General features: G+C 40.7%; 1 protein-coding gene across 4 annotated transcripts in view; it reads right to left on the reverse strand.

Annotated features, from left to right (window-relative positions):
* Window positions 1-21,793, reverse strand: part of dscamb (Down syndrome cell adhesion molecule b) — a 106,769-nt gene that overhangs the window by 12,323 nt on the left and 72,653 nt on the right. For 2 of the 4 annotated variants that reach the window (XM_058634114.1, XM_058634112.1), the window contains exons 7-23: window positions 20,836-21,132; window positions 19,647-19,919; window positions 16,614-16,892; window positions 16,293-16,412; window positions 13,875-14,054; window positions 5,949-6,145; window positions 5,393-5,489; window positions 4,954-5,082; window positions 4,665-4,832; window positions 4,311-4,381; window positions 3,816-4,059; window positions 3,340-3,486; window positions 2,069-2,224; window positions 1,760-1,893; window positions 1,357-1,510; window positions 885-1,002; window positions 606-772 (exon numbers count right to left, since the gene is read on the reverse strand). In XM_058634114.1, coding sequence (XP_058490097.1) covers window positions 606-772; window positions 885-1,002; window positions 1,357-1,510; window positions 1,760-1,893; window positions 2,069-2,224; window positions 3,340-3,486; window positions 3,816-4,059; window positions 4,311-4,381; window positions 4,665-4,832; window positions 4,954-5,082; window positions 5,393-5,489; window positions 5,949-6,145; window positions 13,875-14,054; window positions 16,293-16,412; window positions 16,614-16,892; window positions 19,647-19,919; window positions 20,836-21,132 — 2,931 coding nt within the window. Of the gene's footprint in view, window positions 1-605; window positions 773-884; window positions 1,003-1,356; window positions 1,511-1,753; window positions 1,894-2,068; window positions 2,225-3,339; window positions 3,487-3,815; window positions 4,060-4,310; window positions 4,382-4,664; window positions 4,833-4,953; window positions 5,083-5,392; window positions 5,490-5,948; window positions 6,146-13,874; window positions 14,055-16,292; window positions 16,413-16,613; window positions 16,893-19,646; window positions 19,920-20,835; window positions 21,133-21,793 lie in introns of all 4 variants that reach the window. The other 2 variants (XM_058634113.1, XM_058634111.1) reach the window with 1 other exon arrangement.

The raw sequence follows: 21,793 nt of genomic DNA on the forward strand, positions 1-21,793 counted from the left end.
CCGTTCGGTGGCAGGAGGATTACATCGCTTCTTTTTGCATGCGATGTGGTCCTGATGGCATCATCGTTCTGGGGTTTACCCTGCTCACCGGATCGGTTTGCAGCTGACTGTGAAGCGGCAGGGATAAGGATGAGCACCTCTAAATCGGAGGCCATGGTTCTCAGACGGAACCGATGGATTCTGGGCGCGGAATGCGTCTTTGCCTAAAGTGAAGGGGTTTAAGTATCTTGGGGTCTTGTTCACGAGTGAGGGAACAATGGAGCGTGAGATTGGCTGCAGAATCAGGGCAGTGGGAGTGGTATTGTGTCCACTCCACTGCACCATTGCATCGACGAAAAGGGAGCTAAGCCAAAAGACAAAGCTCTTGATCTAGTGGTTGATCTTCATTCCCACTCCTACACCTACAGCATGGTCACCTATGGTGTGGTGACGAGTCATGCCCGAATGAACAAGATTAGACCTACACAACATTGTTAATCTGTAGCAGTTATTTCTACAGTAAGCATTCCCTATAGGTGTTTTTCTGTTTTTTCTGGTCTGGTCTGTTTCATTTCATTTTCTGATTCAAGTGGTGGTACTGTATTTTTACTCCTGCAGCTACTTGCCTTGGACTTGCAGGTTCAGTGTAATCTCATCTGAACCCCAGTTGTTGCTGGCCACACAACTGTAGTTGCCAGAATCCTCTGCTTTCACTGTGCGGATGATGAAGCTACCATTGCCATGGACACTGCGACGGCCATCCACCAGGACCGGGGTAGGAGTCCCATTGGTGCTGAAAAAGAGAAAAGATTATATAATAAACTAAAGACTGCCGCATTTTCACACTTGTGCGATATCCTGTCTGAGCTGTAGTAGTCTATATGATTATTTTGTATGAGACTTACTATCCCTTAAGCCACTTGATGGTAGGTGGAGGGTCACCAACAGCCTTACATGGTAAAACAATATCTTTCATCCAGGGAGTCGTCACTGTGCCGTTGAAGGTCAGGATCCTGGCTGGAGCTATAAACAACACAACTTACACTTAATGCGCAATCTCAATTGATGAAGCTTATGTCATCAATGTTAGGAACATGTTCAAATTTCTCCGTGGAATACTACGCCTTACGCCATAATATGAGGTACATCCCTTTATCAATTGTAATATTGAGCTTAGGTAAAGTTGACAAAACCTTTTTGAAATCCCTTCGTCATCAGTTTATCCTTACTTTCTTTTTGTGTCAAATTCTTTCATGAATTTGTATTAAAACAACCTTGATTTCTAATAACCTATTCCCACCTGGTCTTTATGCGACATCCTTTGTCCCTTTTTTGAATATTAAAAAGAAAACATGAAAAGAAATTGTTCGCTAGTACCTTTGGCAAGAGGCTCCACTGTTATTTTCTCGCTGTTGTTGCCATGACCGGCGGCAGTCACCGCAACCACCCAGATACTGTACTGTCTGTTGCGAGCCAAGTTTGATATCCTGTAGAAATACGCATCTGGAGACGCTTCAAACTCACTCATCACCTGTAAAGTAGTAAAGAGAGGGGAGATTATGTATAACTGAGAAGTAGCTTTGTCCAGAGTGTAGAAATGCAATTATGAACAAAGGACTGCCATATTCAAACTGCAAATATACAGACGTTCAAAGTGTCATGTAAGAGCACATGTAAGAATACATACAGTTTTTCCATTGCAGATATTAGTCAGTGTGAATGTACCAAATGTTAATAATAGTGTTCGGATCACAGTTTTATGGTATACAAATGCTAATACCATGGGATGTAGGTTCGAGCAGAAGACGATGTATTTCCTGATGATGCCATTGAGTTTGAGTGGTGGCAGCCAGGAGACGAACACCACTGAGCTGCTGGAGGCGGCAGCCTTCACACCTGCTGGGGGACCAGGAACTAAAGAAAAACACAGCAGGGCCTGGATAAACATCCTATAGAATATGCAGTGTGTTGAAATGGTAAAGAAAGGTATCATTCGTTAAAATATCTAATCATCTTTTTTAATGAAAAAAAAAAGGGTTAGGGTTTTTATTGAGTGTCAGGGATTAAAATGTGATAATATTTCTCATACCATCCTCTTTTGTGCGCACATAGATCTGTTCACTGCGGACACCGTCTCCAGCGTTGGTGAAAGCTAAGACCTGGATGCTGTAGTTGGTGTACTTCTCCAAGCCGTCCAATTCCAGAGATGGCTGATTGGTGGTCACATTCCGGATCTCTCCCAATTCTAACGTGAGAGAAGAGACACATCACTGAGCCTGAGAATCAAAATGATTTACACTGTGTGTCTTTGGTGCAGCTTTGGTGCCATAACAACGATACCAGCAACAGTTATGAATTACTGTTTTCTTTCATGAAAGCAGAAATTTATCACCAGTCATCTGGGAAAATCAACTGATTGCACTGTGTAGATCATTTATGTCAAGCACTAGATGACGATGATGTGTATCAGTATAATAAATCAGGTATTATGAGTTTCTACTCTTCATTTTTGCTCTTGTTTTTAATTTTTGCCCTCCTCTCCTCCATCCTTCTTATGTCACTCAGTGCAGAGGTAATGGGCCCAGCTGGAGTTATTGCATTGTGAATTATTAATGGAGCCAGCCAATGCAGGTTTGGATCATTGCTACAAAGCAAGATAAACATTCAAGGTAAAAAAACCCCAACAGAAACCGCAAATACTATGCAAAGTAAATTGTATTCAAATCAGCATGAGGGGGAAAAAAAGACACTGAACACTTTTTGACATACAAATAATTAAAATGGGTTCACAGGTAGAGGTGAGTCAATGTATTGGCAAATGAAGTGCATTGATTTTATATCATTTTTAAAGCACGGATCTGTGCCGCAGGTGCACCCATGGTAAATTGCAGTGGGAATAATACACAACTCCTTATATGGACATCTGGGTGTGTGTGTGTGTTTGTGTGTTTATAGGTCACATATTCAGACATTAAAAATGCTTTTCTTCTTCTCCTTATGTGTTGTTGAGTCAAAGTTATGATTCATTTTATATTGCATTTTTAGTAGTGATAGACCATTTTTCTTTTCTTTTTGTTCAAAAAAATGAGCCAAGTGAACTTTGAACTGTGACGTATTTCCAAATTTCACGAATTCAATCCGATATTTAAACGTTTTGAGAACTTTTTGCTCAGGTGTTTATATAGTTGGTGAAAATGAAAAAAATAATTTCATCAGATTGCCTAGGTTGTGTGGTGAAAAAAGGGATATAAGAGACTCTACATGCATGTTCTTATAGCCTCTGTATATACTGTACGTTTAAACATAGTAATGGAAAAAAGCAGCCGAAAGGCTCTGTGTTCTGTGAGTTAACGTCCATACCTCCATCAGGCAGGTTGGCCCAGTAGATGACTCTGTACCCCTGCAGGTTTCCATTGAGAGCCTCTCTGGGCAGTGGCATCCAGGACAGTGAGATGACCTCTGGAGACTTGGCCACAGCCAACACATTTTCAGGAGACCTAGACGGCACTAAGAAGGACAAAAGAGAATAAAGGGAATTGAAGTTCACTCTTAATAGAGGCTTTCTGAGTGACAGCAACTGTCATGTGTTGCTTATGTAAATGATAAGATATTAGATCAAAAGATTTATTCTTTATTAACAAATCTTGGTGGTTGAAACAAATAGATTTTTAGTCAGAATAGCATTGCAAATAAAGTATTTCCATATGTGATGTAGTTTAAAAACATATCCACTAGATGGTAGCCTTTACACAAAAATACATCAGTGCTTTCACCACATTTCAGAAGTCTTCAAGAACTCACTGTGAGCTCACAATACACAACCATCCTCAACTTACCATCCTCAAGAGTTTTGGTGACCACCTGCTGTGAGGATGGCCCCGTGCCTGCCCGGTTTGCAGCTTGTACCACCACACTGTACTGAGTGAACTTCTTCAGGTTGTCCAGCACAATGCTCTCCATGGTGTCTCCTGTTGTGTCTAAGCTGATGATGGTAAACTGGTGGCTCCCACCTGGACTGTACTCCCTATAGCCCACCTGGTAGCCGCGGATCACACCGTTCTGTAGGTGCTTCTGTGGAGGCTGCAAAGCGTGGAAGAGACTAAATATTTTAGCATTCATCATTTAAATGTTGCTTATATTCCTTGGATACACCAACACAAATACAAACAGCGATATTTAATATGATTTGTATTTGACTGGTTTAAAAGTCACAATGCTACTGTGGAGCTATTTTTCTGTGCAAAAATAGTGACACATCAGAAATATTGCAAAGTTTAAATTACAATAACTAAAGAGCAGTCTAATCTATAAGCCAGTGCTTTGGACCTCACCTTCCAGGAGACTTTGATGCTCTGTGGCGACGTGGGCTCCAGAGTGACATCTTGTGGAGGGCCGTCAGGAGCTAAAATAATGCACATCATTCATCAACTGCTGGCTGGTTTTAGTAAAGCAGAAATTGTGCTATGTCTACTTTTTTTCAATAGAAGGCGCTGATTAGTTAAGAATAAATCCACCTTCATGTTCACAGTCTTTCATTCATTTTCAACTTTCAACCACAGCATTTTCAGCAAATAAAGTAACATAGTCAACTGATAACTTTTATCATATGAATTAGAGATGGAGAAATTGAATTATTATTGATTTCATCTGCATGTTTGATTACGGCTTTCACAGGACTAACCCACCTGCTTCATCCGTAGTGATGGTGAGCTCGTTGCTGGGGTTGCTGTTGCCGATGATGTTCTTGGCGACCATGCGGATGTTGTAAGTGGAGGAAGGGTGGAGGTCAATAATAGTTGCCTGGTTAAGCTGCGGTGACACATCTTTGGTTACCTGGGCTAATAGCCAAGACGCTGGATGGACAGAGAGGTTGAAAAAACGGTCAACAATGGATGGATTCCTGTTCACTCCGTAGTCACGTTCAGTATTTTGTAATGTAATTTGTGAATTTGTTCCATTTTAATATGTGTCTACCTGATTTGTTCTTGCATTCAATGTCATACCCCGTGATGGGGCTGTTGCCATCGAAACCCATTGTCCAGCGAAGAGCTATGGTTCTATCTTTGACCTCCCGGATCTCCACCACCGGAGGGTCGGGTGGTTCTGATGCAAGTGAACAAATGAGTGTGTGGGAAACAGACAGCGACAGAGACAGAGAGGTAATCTTGAGTCCTGAAATAGCACTGAATGGCAGGCAGACCAGACAGATCTATTGCTTTCATTCTGTCTGTGATTTCCCACTGAGATTATGGATAAGACTGAAAAGGCCAAGTGTGGCAATTCCATTGATAAATGAATGAATTAAGCAATAGATTACAACAATGTGACTCCTCTTAAAGTGGATGTTGTCCTCTTCCACACATACCAACTCCTAGCATGAGCTGGACTGAGCTTGAAGTGAGGGGGAGTTTACCTTGCACTGTCAGCTGTATGATGCCTCGGTCCTCGCCAAAGGAGTTGATGGCATGGCAGGAGAAAAATCCTGAGTCCTCACGAACTGTAGGCATAATCTACAGAGCCACACAGAACATGCAAAGCCTTCAGGTGGGCAGAATATCATTTAGAAAATGTAAAATTATGATTAAACGTGAGTGAGAATGGACAGTGGATTCATCTTCAACAATTTCACACTTTACTTACAGAGATAAAGCAAAGACTCAGAGACAGAAACGATCACCCCAAAGCATGTGAGACACTGAACTACTCAATTTTCCCAAGGTACATATTCCTTGCAATCTTGCACTGCATTACACGTGTACTATTCCTGCTGTGTTTTAATCACCATTAAATTGAACTGGAAGGAAGCTCTTTAATATTTCATGCTACACTTGAATATTTTGTGTATGTATTTCAACAAGAATTTCCTCTGCCCTTTCTTCCAGTCTCTTCCTCTCTGCTTTTCACTGGTCTGAATAGATCAAAAATAACATTCAAAAGCTGTTTGATTCCCAGTGAAAGTGATAACCCACCACCAGTGTGGAAACGACTTCGTCAGCCACTTCTTTGACAGTGACTACATATCTGCTGGTCTCAGGGTTGATGATGCGTTCTTCTTTCTCCCAGCGCACCATGATGGGCTTCTCTCCATGGGCGATGCAGCTCATCTTCTTCTCTTCACCCTGCGTGGCCAGAGTGGTGTTTGGGTAGGAGGTGATCATGGCTGGGACTGGATGGAAAGGACAGAAGATTGAAGAACAATGGTATCAGTTAAGACTTCAAGATGTTGAAAATATGCTGTTGAAGACAACGGTAGAATCAAATATAACATTCACTGCCATGGAGAACCAACTTAAAAAATAAATAAATAAAAAAACTTGTATTTCTTTTTCTGTGGCACTTAAATAAGCGTTTAAACATTCTATGCACCATCATGATGTCATGTTTAAGTCTACTTGGACTTCAATAATGAAAGCGAAAGGTAACAGGTTGCTTTGTGAGGATGAAGTGGAGGAACAGAGAAGAAAGTGGTGACTCCTGACTGAACTGCCATGGTCTTGGAGCGTGGAGCCTGTCTGGCTCTATGCTGTAACCGCACACCAGGCTCATTAGTAACACATTTAGCCTCTGTGTGTGTGTGTGTGTGTGTGTGTGTGTGTAGTTCAACAGAATGAGCTGTTGTGAACGTCTCACACCCAGACTCAGTCTATGCTCATCCTCAACACACTCACACTTCATTCTGTCCTTTCCTCTCTACTTGAATCCATCTTCTGATTATGACATACACACAGGCTCTCAGGTGCTACTCACGGTGTAATGATCTTTTAAGTGTGAAGCTCCCAAATTGGATTATACCATATTAACTTCTGCAGTTCTGAGCAGAATGAATCCATGTGCTAATCTGTATCAGTATGGACAGTACAAAGGCAATCAATTATGATTACAGACAATATAATGAAGGTAAAAGTATTTAATTGACGTGGTTGCTTCCAGTTATGTGACGGTTTAAAAATCTGATCTAATTAAAGAAAGTCAAGGTTCAAGGAGACTTGTATAAGCAAATGATCACGGGCATCTATTCAATGCTCCACGCAAGAAATGCACCTGTACCAAAACTTTGGTTTGGTATTTTATTGTGTGCAGGACAATATTCATCATTGTGCAGCAATAATGTACAAAAATAGTAGCAGCCAAAATAGTCTACTGAAATTAGAGTGACGACTATAATAGTCTAATGTGTTCAATAAGAATGTAACTAGTTGCAACAGCTAGGAAAAAATAAAATGAATTTATGGCTCAACTAAAATAATGTTCATTATCATTTATCCTGTAGCTTTTTGTAAATGTAAAAACATAGTGAACATCCCTTTTTTCTTTTTGTCTGTCTTCTGATGCATTGAGATTTTAGAGCAGCTGGGAATTATACAATGAAGGAGAACCAGAGCAGGAAAAAGAAAAAAAGAAAAAAAGAAAAACTGCAGAGCTGAGCTCAGGTGACTCCGTAAATTCACTATGACTCATGTGTCTCGTGACACCAAAAATGATCAGATGCAGTGATGAGAGCGGCTTTAAAGTGTTATGTTTCTGTCAAATGGGTAATTGGATTACCTTTATTTACATTCCACCAGGTTTTTTTGAAATTGCGATGCAGTATGTGCAGTAGAATGTTTCCAGTATCTGTAGTGAATAACTGTGTCAGTGGAAAAGACAGTAGTGGCAGCTACATTTGGCAGGTAGCGGTGCAGCAGCAGCAGCGGATGAAGGTCTTCTCTTCCAAAAAAGATGCAGTGTGTGAGTCGGAGTTACTGTGCGAATGTCTCTACACTCTGAGTAACGTGTCTGCGCGGACGTGTTTTACTTCAACTGCATATGTATGAAAGTGTGTGTGCGTGAGAGTGGCTGTGTCTGGGAGAGCTAAGTGGGCGAGCACAGAGAGCAGAGAAGACTTGTGCTCATGACACATCTCAGCCACACTACACGATGGAGGAGATAGAGAGAGCATGTTCCCCTGCAGCGCTAACTATGATCCCCCCCCCACACACACACACCCACCCTGCCCCCCCCTTCGCTCCCTTGTTCTCTCACTCCATCTCCCTCCTCAGGCTCCCACCAGGACAGTGATGATTTAATGATGAGAGGGAGAGAAAGAGAAAGAAAGAGAGAGAGAGAAGGAGAAGGAGAGAGTACTTTGATTATTCCTACACAGCAGACAAGTCCGCTGGCCTTGCTGTTGTGTCACAGACACACTCACATTCCAACACATACAGCAATGCTCAAAAAAAGGACAACACACACCAAATGCAAATGTATACACACATATACATATATATATATATATACACTGTAGAAACAGTGACAAGACAAAAAAACAGTCATGCACAAACATATGTAAAGGAAAGCAAAAGCAATGACACACAAATGTTTAAAAAATATGCATGTGCATGCACACACTAACCCTAACATACAGACCACACACACACACGCACGCGCACGCACACGCACACACACGCACACACACGCACACACACGCACACACAGCATCCCACTGGGTCAAACAATATCTAGATTACTTTGGAATAATTTGTTTATGCCTCCAAATGATGCCACTCTGGAATGATTTGAGTACCAGGGAGGTTAGACAATCACGAGTCAATTACACAAATTAAAATCAAGTACTTGCATTTATCAGTTATTACACACTGTACTTGTCTGTGCATTGCCCTGGTGTGTAAAGTCGCATTTTGTCTAGTGAAAAAAAACTTACATTTTGATTATTTATTATTTCACTAGTACATAGTTAACTGAAACATTTACATATGTATTGTACACATTTGCATGGAGATCTGATGTTTAGAAATACCAAGAGCCTACAGCCACAGCAGCTCTATGAGGACACACTTTCAGTTAGATTATAATTTATCCTAAAGGGAACATGCACATGTGCGCAAAAATTCAATCTGAACTCATCCGACAGTTGTTGCTTGAAACCAGAATTGTCAACCTCATGGTGGTGGTAGATAAGAACTTAAGAAGACAGAATATTAGTCAGAGGGATTTTTCATTCCTGCACCATGTCCTGATAAAACAGTCATCTATGGAATGCTGAAATGCTACATACATGTAGTGAATGTGTTTCTCCTCAGGCTGTTAAATTAATTCAAATTCAGACCCTAGAAAAGCATTTGACTTCATCAGAAGAACGAGTCAGTGAGGCTGTGTGGTTTTGTTGTGAACATGGAAGACACAGGCAAGCTAAACTGTCCTCCTGAGTCAGTAGCAGACAATCACGACAGCAGAGCATCTAAAAAGCACAGTGTGGAAACATTTCAGGGTTCTTCGCCAAAAAAGACAAAGGACAACTGAACGCAGACTCACTTGTTATATATGTAATATATTTGAACAAATAATGTCATGTAAAATTAATTCAACTATGACTTTTTTTTAAGTGATAATTATGTGAATAACTAACATCTGACAAAATATATAGGCCATGTCACTTTATCAGTGTGCAGCAAATTGAAATCAAGCAAGTTAACAAGCACACTCATTCTTTCTCATTACAGTACATTTCCTTTTTTACATGCATGCCTTTGTGTGCACATGTGTGTACACGTCTGTAGTAGGCTGCGAGGACACATTTTTATTAAACCTGTCTTTGTGAGGACATGTTGACCTTGTGGGGCTCCCACAAATTTAAAAGACTTTCTGTGGGTTAAAGCTTGGCTTTAGGGTTAGGGCTAGACTTGGGTTTAAGTTAGGGTTAGGTTAAGCTTTATAAAGTAGGCATGTTATTGTGATAGTTAAGGTAAGGGGTAAGGGAATGCATTATGTCTAAAAGTGTCCTCACTAAGGTTGCTGTACAAGAATGTGTGTGTGTGTGTGTGTGTGTGTGTGTGTGTGTGTGTGTGTGCGTGTGTATGCACGTGTGCACTTGCATTGCATGCCCCCATCCACCACCGACATGATGGAATGTGTCAGACTTGGGACTGCCGACGTTTAAAGCTCATTTCTTATTCACTTGCAGCCCATCCCTCTCCCCTGCTCCCCACACCATCATCCCTTTTCCCACTGCCCCCGCACAGGAAATCGCTGATTTATTTTGCATAGCAACTATGAATTTTAAGTGAGTCCTATTAAAAGAGTCTCCTCAGCCCCTTCTCTAAATGTTATTGCTCCTTAACAGCGGCTATTTTCTCCGTTTAAATCGGAGGCCTTGGCACTGCGCGTTAACACCGACAAAGCTTGTGCGAGCTAATTGAAAGAAAGGAAGGGCGCACAATGACAGAAGTCTGTGGGTGTCTGTGTGTTCATAACTGCCTCTGTATGAACTTGTGTGTTTATGCATGAGCGTGTGCTCATCGGTGTAGGTGTGTGCACCCAGGTGTGAACCCAGTTTATTTGTGTATGTGAATATAGTTTAAACCAATACATCTATGTGAATCTGGAGAGTTTTCAAACTACATGTGTGTGTTTGTGTACGTGTGGTCCCATTTGAATGAGATGTGTGACACATACTGCAGTATCTACAATGTTCTAAAATCCTCACCAGTGCATCAGTGGCCGGAGCTGAGGTGAGACTATTTGCCTGCTTCCTCCTTATCTAATCTCTATGCATCTACCATGCAGCGCTCGCAAGGCCCCGGGCAAAACCTATTCTTTTTGATAGCCCATAATTGCTTGGTTGATGTATATTTTTTAATATCCAGTGATATTACAGGGGCCTGGTAATAAAACACGGGCGGGTAGAGGAGAAAGTGTGAGTAAGAAGAGGGGCGACAAGGGATAAAATGAAAGCTGGGGGGCAGGGAGGGGAAGGGAAGGAGGGAAGGGAAGGAACAAAGACAGCAAGGTGCAGGAAACGAGGGAGTGAGGTCTAGAGCAAGAAAGACAAAGAGGTGGACTTTTCTGTCACTCAACAGTGAGGAGATGGCGTCATTTGTATTTCTTCACACAGGAAATACAGGCTAAATGTTGCACCAACAGTGGCTTATAAAACAGCCGTTTTATACAGGAAATGTTAGGTTTAACTTAAGTTAAACACAATTCCTTTACAGTAAAGTGGTGTACACACTCACTGATGGAAGAAGAGCTGCTGGATTAATTGTGGAAACTGAGCTTCAGACTGGGCAAAGGAGGTAACACATGAGTTGTGGCTAAATGTGTGTATGTCATTCAGTACATTCTGTAGTTTTCTGATGTTAGATGATTTACCATTTCAAAATGTCTTTCAGAATTGTACTATCAATGAATTATAAATGACTAATTGATCTAACTCTAAATACAGCGTCTCTGATTGGCATCTTAAAAGGTCCACTATGTGGAGCCTCAGTGGGATCAATCGACAGAAACTGAAAACAATAATTCAAATGATGTGTTTATTAATTTATTATCATTAGGAACTGCTATGTCTTTGTTAAATTCATGAAATTGACCGTGTTTTACTGCCATGTTGTTTTGCAGAACGTCTTCAGTTGGTTGGTTTATGTATCTTCACCTCAAGATGCAACTTGATATACACACCGTGATTCAATACAAGTTATTATTTTTTTATATATGTTTGTGGTTCAGTTTTTATATGGTAAGAAAAATGCTCTGTTTTGCAATGGGCATCAAGCGAGTCTGAGGGCACACAATGCTGCCAGCATATGACCAATGTTATGCAATGAAACAACTAATTCATTAATTGTTTTTAATCTTTCTCTCATTGCTGGAAATGCAGGGCAGAGACAACCAGAGAGTGCAAATAAAGCAGCAAAACGTGCCGTCTGGGCTTTTCTTGAGCCACTTCAACAGCTTCTAATTGAAGTATTGATGGATTTAAATGAGGCAGAAATGCACTCAAGAGTTTGCGCATTATGTGTGCACACGTGCACCGCAGACACACACACACACACACACACACACACTATGAGCATGATGGTGTTGGAGACGCTGAGCACAGTAATGGTTCCCTTTTTCAAAGCGCTCATGCGAGTAAGTACACTTTTACAGAAGACATCTTGAGTGTATGAGTATAGTTGAGGGGTTTAAAGAGAATGAAATGTTATATCTGTTGATGAGTGACACTCATGCATCTGGGCCTGCGTGTAATGGCTGAGCAGCCAATGACAGCACAGAGGAAGGAGACAAACAGCACAGAGTGTGATCAGAGGCCCAGATAACAGCTGTTTCCTGCAATATGAATTATTCTAGCTGTGAAGATGACATGTCAACTCAATCAGTGACAGAGAGGTTTTAAATGACCCAGTCAGACACATCATTCATGACGTAAATGGACAAAGTGTAAAAATAGCACTGTCCCCACATTTGATGTGGATATCTCTACTGTAGCATCATGTTAGAGCCACAGTCTTCATTAGTGCGCCGCATAATTAAATGACGCATGATGTAGGATAGGATACAGAAATATCATACTGGCTGGATAGTAACACGTTTTTCTTTTTGTGACTTCACAGGGACTTCACAGGGAATCACTAACACAAGCACACTCATAAATCTGATCCATATCTCAGACATATGATTTATGGCGTAGTAGTTAGTGTTTGCAAACAAAACAAGTACAAAATTAACCAAAACAAAAATGTGTTTTGGAGTGATTCCATTCAGCTGTTACAACATGGAGTCAGTGTCCAGATAAAATGCATGACTCTGTGTGTGTGTGTGCGTATATATATATATATATATATATATATATATATATATATATATATATATATATATATATATATATATATATATATACATATACGCACACACACACCCACACACTGTGAAGTGGGGGGAGAATGAGCTGCACTGTTCAGTGCTGATTGGATTACTGATCTATATCATCTCACTCTAACTTGTTTATGGTAGACCATCTTAGTGACTCTGAAAGACTCTTACTGATATAATGGAGTCCAGTATATACAGCAGCAGCAGCAGCACCATGTCATGGACAAAAGCCAGTGTTTGCACATGCTGTGTAGCAGCAACTCAGTGGGTGCTACGGTCAGTAAACTGAACACACGGGACGCATGTTCGGCCGCACTGACAGTTGCACACAGTGACGTCTCTCAGCCTTGTATGCTCCACAATCTTAATTGAACCTTTAAATGAATTTATATGATGAACTTTTTAGAAGGTCCACCCTCAACTGTTTTACTCAATCACACTGAATTTCAATGTGTGTGCAAAGCATCTCTATTCATGTTTCTTTATATGTTGTAATTTTACATACACTGGGATGTTTTATTATTCACGAGTTGCACAGCAAAGACAGGACTGTCCATCAGTGGCCCTCGTCATGCTCCTGTTTAATAACCGTAGTGAAGGGAAAATAAGCCTCACTTGTGTCTAAGCACAACGGAAATGAGGAACCACTTTTTTTGCACTATTGGAACTACATGCTAACACTAACAGGAGGCAGGAGACAAGTGATCAGGGACGCTGAACGCGGCAATAAGAAGTGCACGCATGCATGTAAAGAGAAACATGCTTAGGGACAGCTGTCTGCCTGCACACTTACTCAATAACATCTGGTCCTTAAATGTTGCATTTGACTTAAATATTTTAACGGATGCACTAAAAGGTTTGATTGTCGTCTCCTCATAATCTTTTGGAAGTTAATCTGTTTTCAAATGTTACCTTGTGTCGAGTGAGGATCAAGATCTTTATAATGCTTAGCTTAGCCTCTTTAGTATGTAATTGCTTGCTTTGAATGAAGTGTAATCAGGATCTGGGATTCTCAGATCAGTGTGTTCATCATTTGTACAGCTTGTCCATTGATATTGCTGATTTGCATCGCCTCCCTTCCACTTATCGTTAACTATCTTTAACTGAGATTCCAGCTCCTGGTTGCTGCACCAACATACACACACACACACACACACACACACACACACACACACACACACACACACACACACACACACTTTATTGATTACTGCCCATCAACTGTTATTGAGGCAGGCTCTTACTTTTGACGGTGAGGTACATGGACTTGCTGACATCAGCTCCCACGTCGTTGCTGACCTTACACAGGTAGAAGCCACTGTCGTCCTCCAGCACGTGTTTGATGAGCAGTGAACCGTTGCTCAGCAGCTGGATACGAGAGCCGCTGTTCAGAAGGATGGGCTGAAACTGGGGGACACCCGCACCTGATGGCAGCAGGAAGAGAACATATCAACAAAGCAAAACCATTTTAAATAAGGAGGAATTTATCAATTAAGTCTTGTTCAGACAGAGAGTATTTTTGGATATTTCTTTACGTAGGCATTTGGAGGTGTTTTGAGATGTATTTCAAATCAGATGTGTCTAAACCAGCACTAGACACACTAGGGGTTCTGCACTGCGACGATGCACCTCCGTGTTTTTCCTTCCGTTTTTTTTTTCTGTGTGTGTACATGCGTGTGTGACCATGTGCCTGTGTTTACAGATTTGATGACAAAGCCTGTCAGATTTAGGGAATCTTGTAAACACATTTCTTAATACTGAGCCTAAATCCTTAAACCGCCCCAAACAGCTGCTGAGCAGAGGGAAGCAGCGCAGACCACTGGTAATGATGATGCAGTCGGAAGAGACATGCTCATGTTTCAAAACAGCAGATTGGTGCAGAGTTTCAACACACAGACAGGGGATAGAAAGGCCAATCGTGGCTGCTGGCCTTCAGCACCAGGCCCAGCCACTGAGCTTCAAAGATGTTTATGTAGCTCGATGAGGGTTTTTTTCTTACTCTCACCTCTCTGGACTTACTCTTAGCATTTGATTTAAATGATTTAAATTTAAAAAATCCAAAAGAACATTAATGGATTTAAAACAAATTGTGATGTAATTCAGTCCAGGACAGACTCATCATAAATGTGTGTATTTCACAATTTCAAAATTACAAAAATAACCACTAAAGCGTCACTGAAATGAGATAATGTGTCCTGCTGCCTCTGTGTAATTATTATCTATATATTTAATGTTTAAGATTAGACCACTTAGTGACCTGTGGGTTTTTGCTTTTTAATTAAAATGCAGTCAAGTGGCCGTGGCGAACGATGGGTCAAGTGGTGACTTTGTTCCCTCCCCCCTCTCTGGCGGAGAGGGGGAGGGTGATGTGTCCTCCTTGAATTATGGATTTTGCATATCCAAATAGTGCTAGTCGTTTTGCTAATAGCAGTTGACCTTTACTTACTGTTCTATATCTCCCGGTGACACTCACCTGGCTCATAGCTACTTCTGCTACAGTAAAAGCATGCCAGACTGCCCTCTGGCTTACAACAGTATTTTACAGTGATTTTCAGTTCCATTTTGGCTCTGGCTAATACCTCCCGATTTAACAACATATGCAAGAACACACACACACACATAAGTAATACTGGCCTAACCCTAACCCTCATCCTCACCATACAACATGTCTTCATCTATAGGGAGTTGATTTTTTGTCCCCATAAGGAAGATAAGTCCTCATCATGTGTAAACAGATTTAGGTCCCCACAACATGAGTGATACCTGGACCACACACACACACACACACACACACACATACACACAAACATCCATCAAAGAATATTCCATTCCTTTGATCATGGGGCCTGGTGCACATGGACGCACACACACACACACACACACACACACATACGCACACATGGTCCACTCCCACTCCTCCGTGATTGTTGTCCTTCTGTTGGCAAAGCTTTCATCGGTGGTTATATGGATGATGGAGCAAACACCTGGGGCCCCTCTTCATTCACCCTGTTCAAGTGGCTGAACTCACCTGCTGCCATCCTGCCTGTCTGTCTCTCTGTTGTTTTTTTTGACACCTTACCCTATTTATGGATTATGGGTCACTGCCAAATTGTCACATAAAGAATCAAGAGGAAACTCTGAATATCACCGTCATGTTTTCAGTGCAGATCTGTGTGTGTGTGTGTGTGTGTGACACACCTACGCACACAGCTGCTACATGTATAAGATATACAGCTTCAGCATTTTGAAGGCCTGTTAGTGATACACAGTTTTGTGTTGGAGCTGGCAAAAAGATCTGACTTTTAATGTAAGCCACGTTTGTTTCATATTTCATCATTTTGTCGTGTAACATAAATGCAATTTTCTTCTGCTTGTGCATTTTTTGACAACATGACTTTTTAAGATAAGAAAATGGAAATCACAGCAAAAGCTATAGACTACAACCAAAAATCACTGCAGTTTAATATAGTCCAGAAATATCATTGAGATTATCGCAATGTCCTAAAACAGAGACCGGCTGTTATTGTTATCTATTGCATTACTCTACATGGTCATTCGTGCAGTGACTTATCCTGTATGTCTCCTTTAGGTGAGCAGTGTTCATTTAGCAATAAAAAAAGACTGAACTCCCAATGGCAGAGAGTCATTTGTGCTTAATGTACCTTTTGAGTGCTCCCATACAATGGTGGGAGGTGGGTACCCTTCAGCGGAGCAGTTGAGAGTCACAGTTTTCCCATAGATCCCGTCTTGATCCTCAGGCTGAACCACAAACTGAGGAGGAACTGTGCATAGACACAAACACAGACACAAGCTGAGGTTAACAGTAACATTAAGGATGTCTCTGATATAGATCACACATGTTAGAAAGAACTAATCAAACACAACACTAACACATTTGGCCTTTATAGCAAGACAGAGGGAATCAGTTATCGAAGTCAGCGGCACTGGGGTTATGTGTTTACTATAGTCTTTTGCCTCCTCACCTCTGACAATGAGCTGACTCTGGTGTTCCACAACAGCAGCCTCGTTGCGAGCAATGCAGGTGTAATTGCCATTATGGTCAGGCGTCAAGTTGGAGATTCGCAGAGAGCTTGTGAAGTCAATGTTGTCCACAGTCACACCCAGACTGATGGGGATTGGCCGTCCATCTTTTTGCCACGTGATGTCTAGTGGCCGGTCGCCTGACATGACCACGCAGGGGATGAAGACACGTTGACCGATGGTAAAACGCTGGAACTCAAATGGCTGGATGTACGGAGGGACTGCAGGGAAGGGAGGGAAGGGAGAAAAGAGACAAAAGGATGGCATGTGATTCAAGCCATAGATTGGTACCAGCTCCCTTTTTTTTTTTTTTTTAGTAATCCCACAATATTCTAACCATCGCTTTTATGCGGTCACTGAAGGAATATAGGAGACATGAATAGCTAAGGATTCTGGAGTAGCTCCCCCATCACTCTCAGACTGGAACAGTTTGTCCTTTTAGAAAATGGAGCTTAAAATGCACAAGGACCAAAACTAGAAAGACACTCAGTGGCCTCAAGGCCTCACATTCATTTCCCACAGATCCACAGTACATGTCCATCTCACAAAATATTATTATTATCTTGATCTGCAATAAAAGATCGCACCAATATAAATATGTCAGATTCTTTTTACATCAAGATCCATAATTGTATCAAGAAGATATTGACAAAGTGTCAAACACGCCGTGTCTCACAGTGTTGATAAATATGATCAGTCTAATATGATCTAACCAAACGTTTAATTTCTTTCCCTCACTGGCCCATTTTCATTGGTTTGGTGCATATTTTTTATTGTTCTGCAAAAAGACAGGGGCTGTGTTTTACCCCAGTCTGTCTGCAGAATAATGAAGAACATTTATTTATTTGAATCCTGGAGTGATTCTTCTCAAAGTAAGTCAATCTAAATAAATGTACCTGTATGTTTCCTATCTGTCAAGCAGTGTATTTATTTACTACCCTTCTAAAAGTGCTTACAAATCAGGCGAGTGGCTTTAATGAACCATTTTACCCAATGATCCAAAACCTTGATTGCAGCAATAGCTTGTACTCAGAAAAAATAAAAAAAACGGTGCTCAAAGTCAATTTGGCTGCAAAAATACAATTTAATCACACAGTTCTAGATTAAGATGTAATCAAATTGCCTGTGTTCTATTCTCTGGTAAATCTCCCGCCATCACACAAGTCATGTGTGTTTGAGTGTCCACTGAGTTCAAATAACTGTGAAATAAGCAGCACTTTAGCAGCTTATTTAATTCACAACAAAGTAGAGATAATGGACTCCAGGGATCCCCAAAGACGCTTCCGCATTTTAAGCATGAGCAGAGTAAATTAACAAATGCACTCGCTTGCTATAGCACCACTGGGTAGTATTGCTTTATATCATCACTCTCTTTCACTTCTTACTCTCTTCCTCCACCACCCTCTGCCTTCTTTGCTCCACGGACAGTGTAATATAATGACAACAACTTAACATACTGTACAGAGGCGGGGAAATAGGGCATAATGGGAAGGCCCTTTTTCTATTATCTATTACAGGTTGTATTTTTCAGTGGCGATCATCACTCAGCGCTTAACTATCTCTGAAACAGTCTTTATAAGATTCATTTAATGCCCGTCTAGTGAGGTCTAGTTAAGTGTATTTACTTATTTATTCAAATAGGGACATTGCACGTTAATGGGCATGTAAATATGCCAGATTATAGCCACTGGCTAATTTACATCTGTTCTCCCTATGCAGATAGATGAAATAAAAAGTACATAGAGAAAAACGTAACAGATCAGGAGAAAACAGCATAGGTTGTGTTTCAATTCCGATACATGTCTGTATTTCTGAATGAATGTGTCCAAATTATACTGTAACATAGGGGTTTTTCAGTGAGACCACTGTCTTACAGTACCTGATGTTCTGTTCTAAACATTATATCTTATTTTGCTATATTAATGTGTGATTTTGGAATCAAGAGCTTTCAAGTAGAGTTTTCCTCACCATCAGAAAGATGAATCAACAGAAAGGTTAAAGAAGTGACAGTTTAAAGCAAAAGTTTAACATTTTGGGAAATTGATTTGCTTCTTACTAAAGAATCATTATGACTGTCTCTGTTAGCTATAAGCACATTAGTTTCCAACCTTTTTACTCAAAGACCACATATATAGACATAATCTATATAAAAATACATAAAAACAGAATTCAATATGAAACCCATCATAAATGCAAGCCGTGAGCCTGTTTTCTGGAGACAATGTGGTCATATCGAGTACTATGTGTGCAAGCTTGCAGTCAATGTCCAGTGTGATCCAGAGATTGGTTTTAGTTTGGTACATGTAAATTAATTTAAATTCCCTTGTGATGGAACATGTTGACATTTCTAGGAGGGTAAAACAAAATAAAGCAAAACACAACACACTAGGCCTGCATCCTATGGGTTTTCATGGCCCATTTTGGCCCAGCTCAAGGTTGGCACTCATCCCTAGAGACTAGAAGACATTAACAACACCATATAAAATTAAAAGAACCCACTCAATAAATATTACATCTTAGTTAAAATGACAATTTGTTGTTTTATTAGGGACATGTGCCAGACTACTTGGCCAGACATAATGAGCCATTTCCCCAAGTGTCTGGCTTTTATACTACGCTACACTAACCAGTTTGAAAACTGCAGGCTTATAGGTGAAAGGGAGCAGAGGGTGGTTTTTAAAAAATAATTAAAAAAAAGACCTTATAATATATAAAATTTTAATTAACCCAAAAAATCTGAGTTGACAACATTACAGCACAGCATTATTAATCAATATAACACACCTAATCTGTGCACCATCATCTGTTTTAAGATGAACAGATTAAAACTGAAGCGAGCAAAAAGCTTTATAAGCAACTGTTTTTTTTACATATTTTTGCAATAGATGCCATGGAACCTAAATGTTCGACAATGACTTCTCAAGGTCAAACCTCATATCTATTTAATAATTTCCACACAAATCGATGCAGCTTACCTCTCACCCGCAGGTGGACACTTTGAGAGTCCATCTTGTTGGGCTGGACCATCACTTTGCAGTTGTACTCGCCAGCGTCCACTTGTTGCACATTGGTCAGCTTTAGCGTGCCGTTGTTTTCAAATGCCCGCTGCCGGTGGTTGAATGGGAGCAGTGCAGAGTTTTTGTACCACTTTATGGAGTAGTACGGGTAACCAATCACACGACAGTGAATAAAGGCATCCCTTCCAGCAATCGCTGTGATGTTTTTCATTGGACGAATGCTGGCACGGCCTAAAAGGTGACAGAGAATGAGAAAGGAACCTATACCAAAACATTTTCATGGATAGTGGTGTTGACATCAAATCACAAGTATGAATTGTGCAGTGCAGATTTTTTTTAGACTATGAATTTTCAAAATATATTATCAGATCTAAACAGAGTGAGGTCAGCCGCCAGTTAAAGTGAGAACATATCATTACATTATATTCGTTATGTTAAGAAACTGCAGTTTTTGTTTAACTTAAGAGCTTTAGAAGAAGGAGGTAAAAATGTGAAGCTGATTAAAAGGTGCTAACAATATGAAAGTGAATGTTTAAATTACACAGTCCCACTCGTACTTAGAAGTCGGCTCTTGCTGGTCACCCACATGACATTTATTGCTCTAACATCTGATTGTGAATATTTTAATTTACTGCTGAGGAAACACATAAACGCAGACAAACATGAATGCACACGCACTTACACACAGCTAAATTAATTCATGCATCTAGAAGAGATTTATTTCTGTATTGGTTATTTTAAAACCAAACCATTTTGTAAACCTATATCCAGATTTACTTTTGTGCTGTAAACCAGGATCGTTCTTAAGGTGATACAGAGCAACAATTTTGGAAACAAAGACTGCAGTGAGCAAACTAATACCTGAAAGCAATTCAGTAAAGAAATAATACATTATTTAGAAGGACCTCAATTGAAGCAAATATCAATAATTTAACCTAAAAGAGCATGTAAATGCAATTAAAGACACATAATTCTTTAAAATGGAAGGAAACGTAATCATGCAACTTTCATTTTCCACAAACAAACATCATCCAGCACTCATGTTTAGCAATTGCCAGACAGTCAGCGGGAAAAAGAGACATAGACACACAGAGAGACAGACAGGTATGTGTATTGTTGTTCTTGGAGGAGCTGATTTGACAAGCACCTCTTACGTTTATTCGAGCCTGGTGGTACACAACCCCGGCCGAGTTGCTGCACACGCACCGGTACACCCCGCCGTCCTGCACCTGGGTGTGGGTCACATTGAGCTGGCTGACCACGTGGCCCTCGTGGGTCTCGTAGTGGCCCAGGTGGTGGTGGCTGTCTTTGATGACGGGGTCATCGTCCAGTGACCAGGTGCACCTGGGAGGCGGCGTGCCCTTGACATTGCAGAATAGGAAGACAGGCTCGTTTGGGTTCACCACCTTCTCGCTGAAGGCCGACAGGATCTTCGGCGTGCCATCTGTGGTGGAGGACACGGTGGGACAGGGGAGGAGACGGAGGCATAGTGGTTAATGAAACGATGGTCTACTGTGTATTTAAAGAATAGGTACTATTCCTGCATCAACACATCTAAAAATAACGAGGCTAGTGTTCTTATGTTATGTAAATCTTTTCCAATAATCTTCAAATCTATATAGTTCCATATTTATATTCAAGATAATGGACTGTTTCATTTTATTCGGCCTTTAATTTAAAAAAAAGATTACATGCTGTGCATTTACATGGTGATATTAGCTCTCAGCGAATCTTCTTTTTTATAAAAGCAATGTTGCGAAACAATGATAAAGTCTCAACCAAAGCAAAAAAAAAAAAAGGAAACATATGTTTTCAAGAATGCATCATACTGTATTATGACACTGTCCTATACAACATCGCATGTGTAGCTGTCATCATGAACAGAGATCCAGGAGCTTTCCTTGCAGACACAGAGGCCAGTTGGCTTTTGAAATGTTTGTGTCTGCCTGCTGCTTCTCTCTGATAATCTAGGTCTGTTTCACATTATTATAGATTATCAATATCTTCTTTTTACAGCTCCCTGGCCACAGGAGACAGTTGCCTCAGCAACAATGCCAAGGTAAGCTATTGGATTCAAGAGTGTGTGGCACGTGTTTGTGAAGTCT

This window comes from Solea solea, chromosome 7 (genome assembly GCF_958295425.1).
Source record: "Solea solea chromosome 7, fSolSol10.1, whole genome shotgun sequence".
Classification (NCBI taxonomy): domain Eukaryota; kingdom Metazoa; phylum Chordata; class Actinopteri; order Pleuronectiformes; family Soleidae; genus Solea; species Solea solea.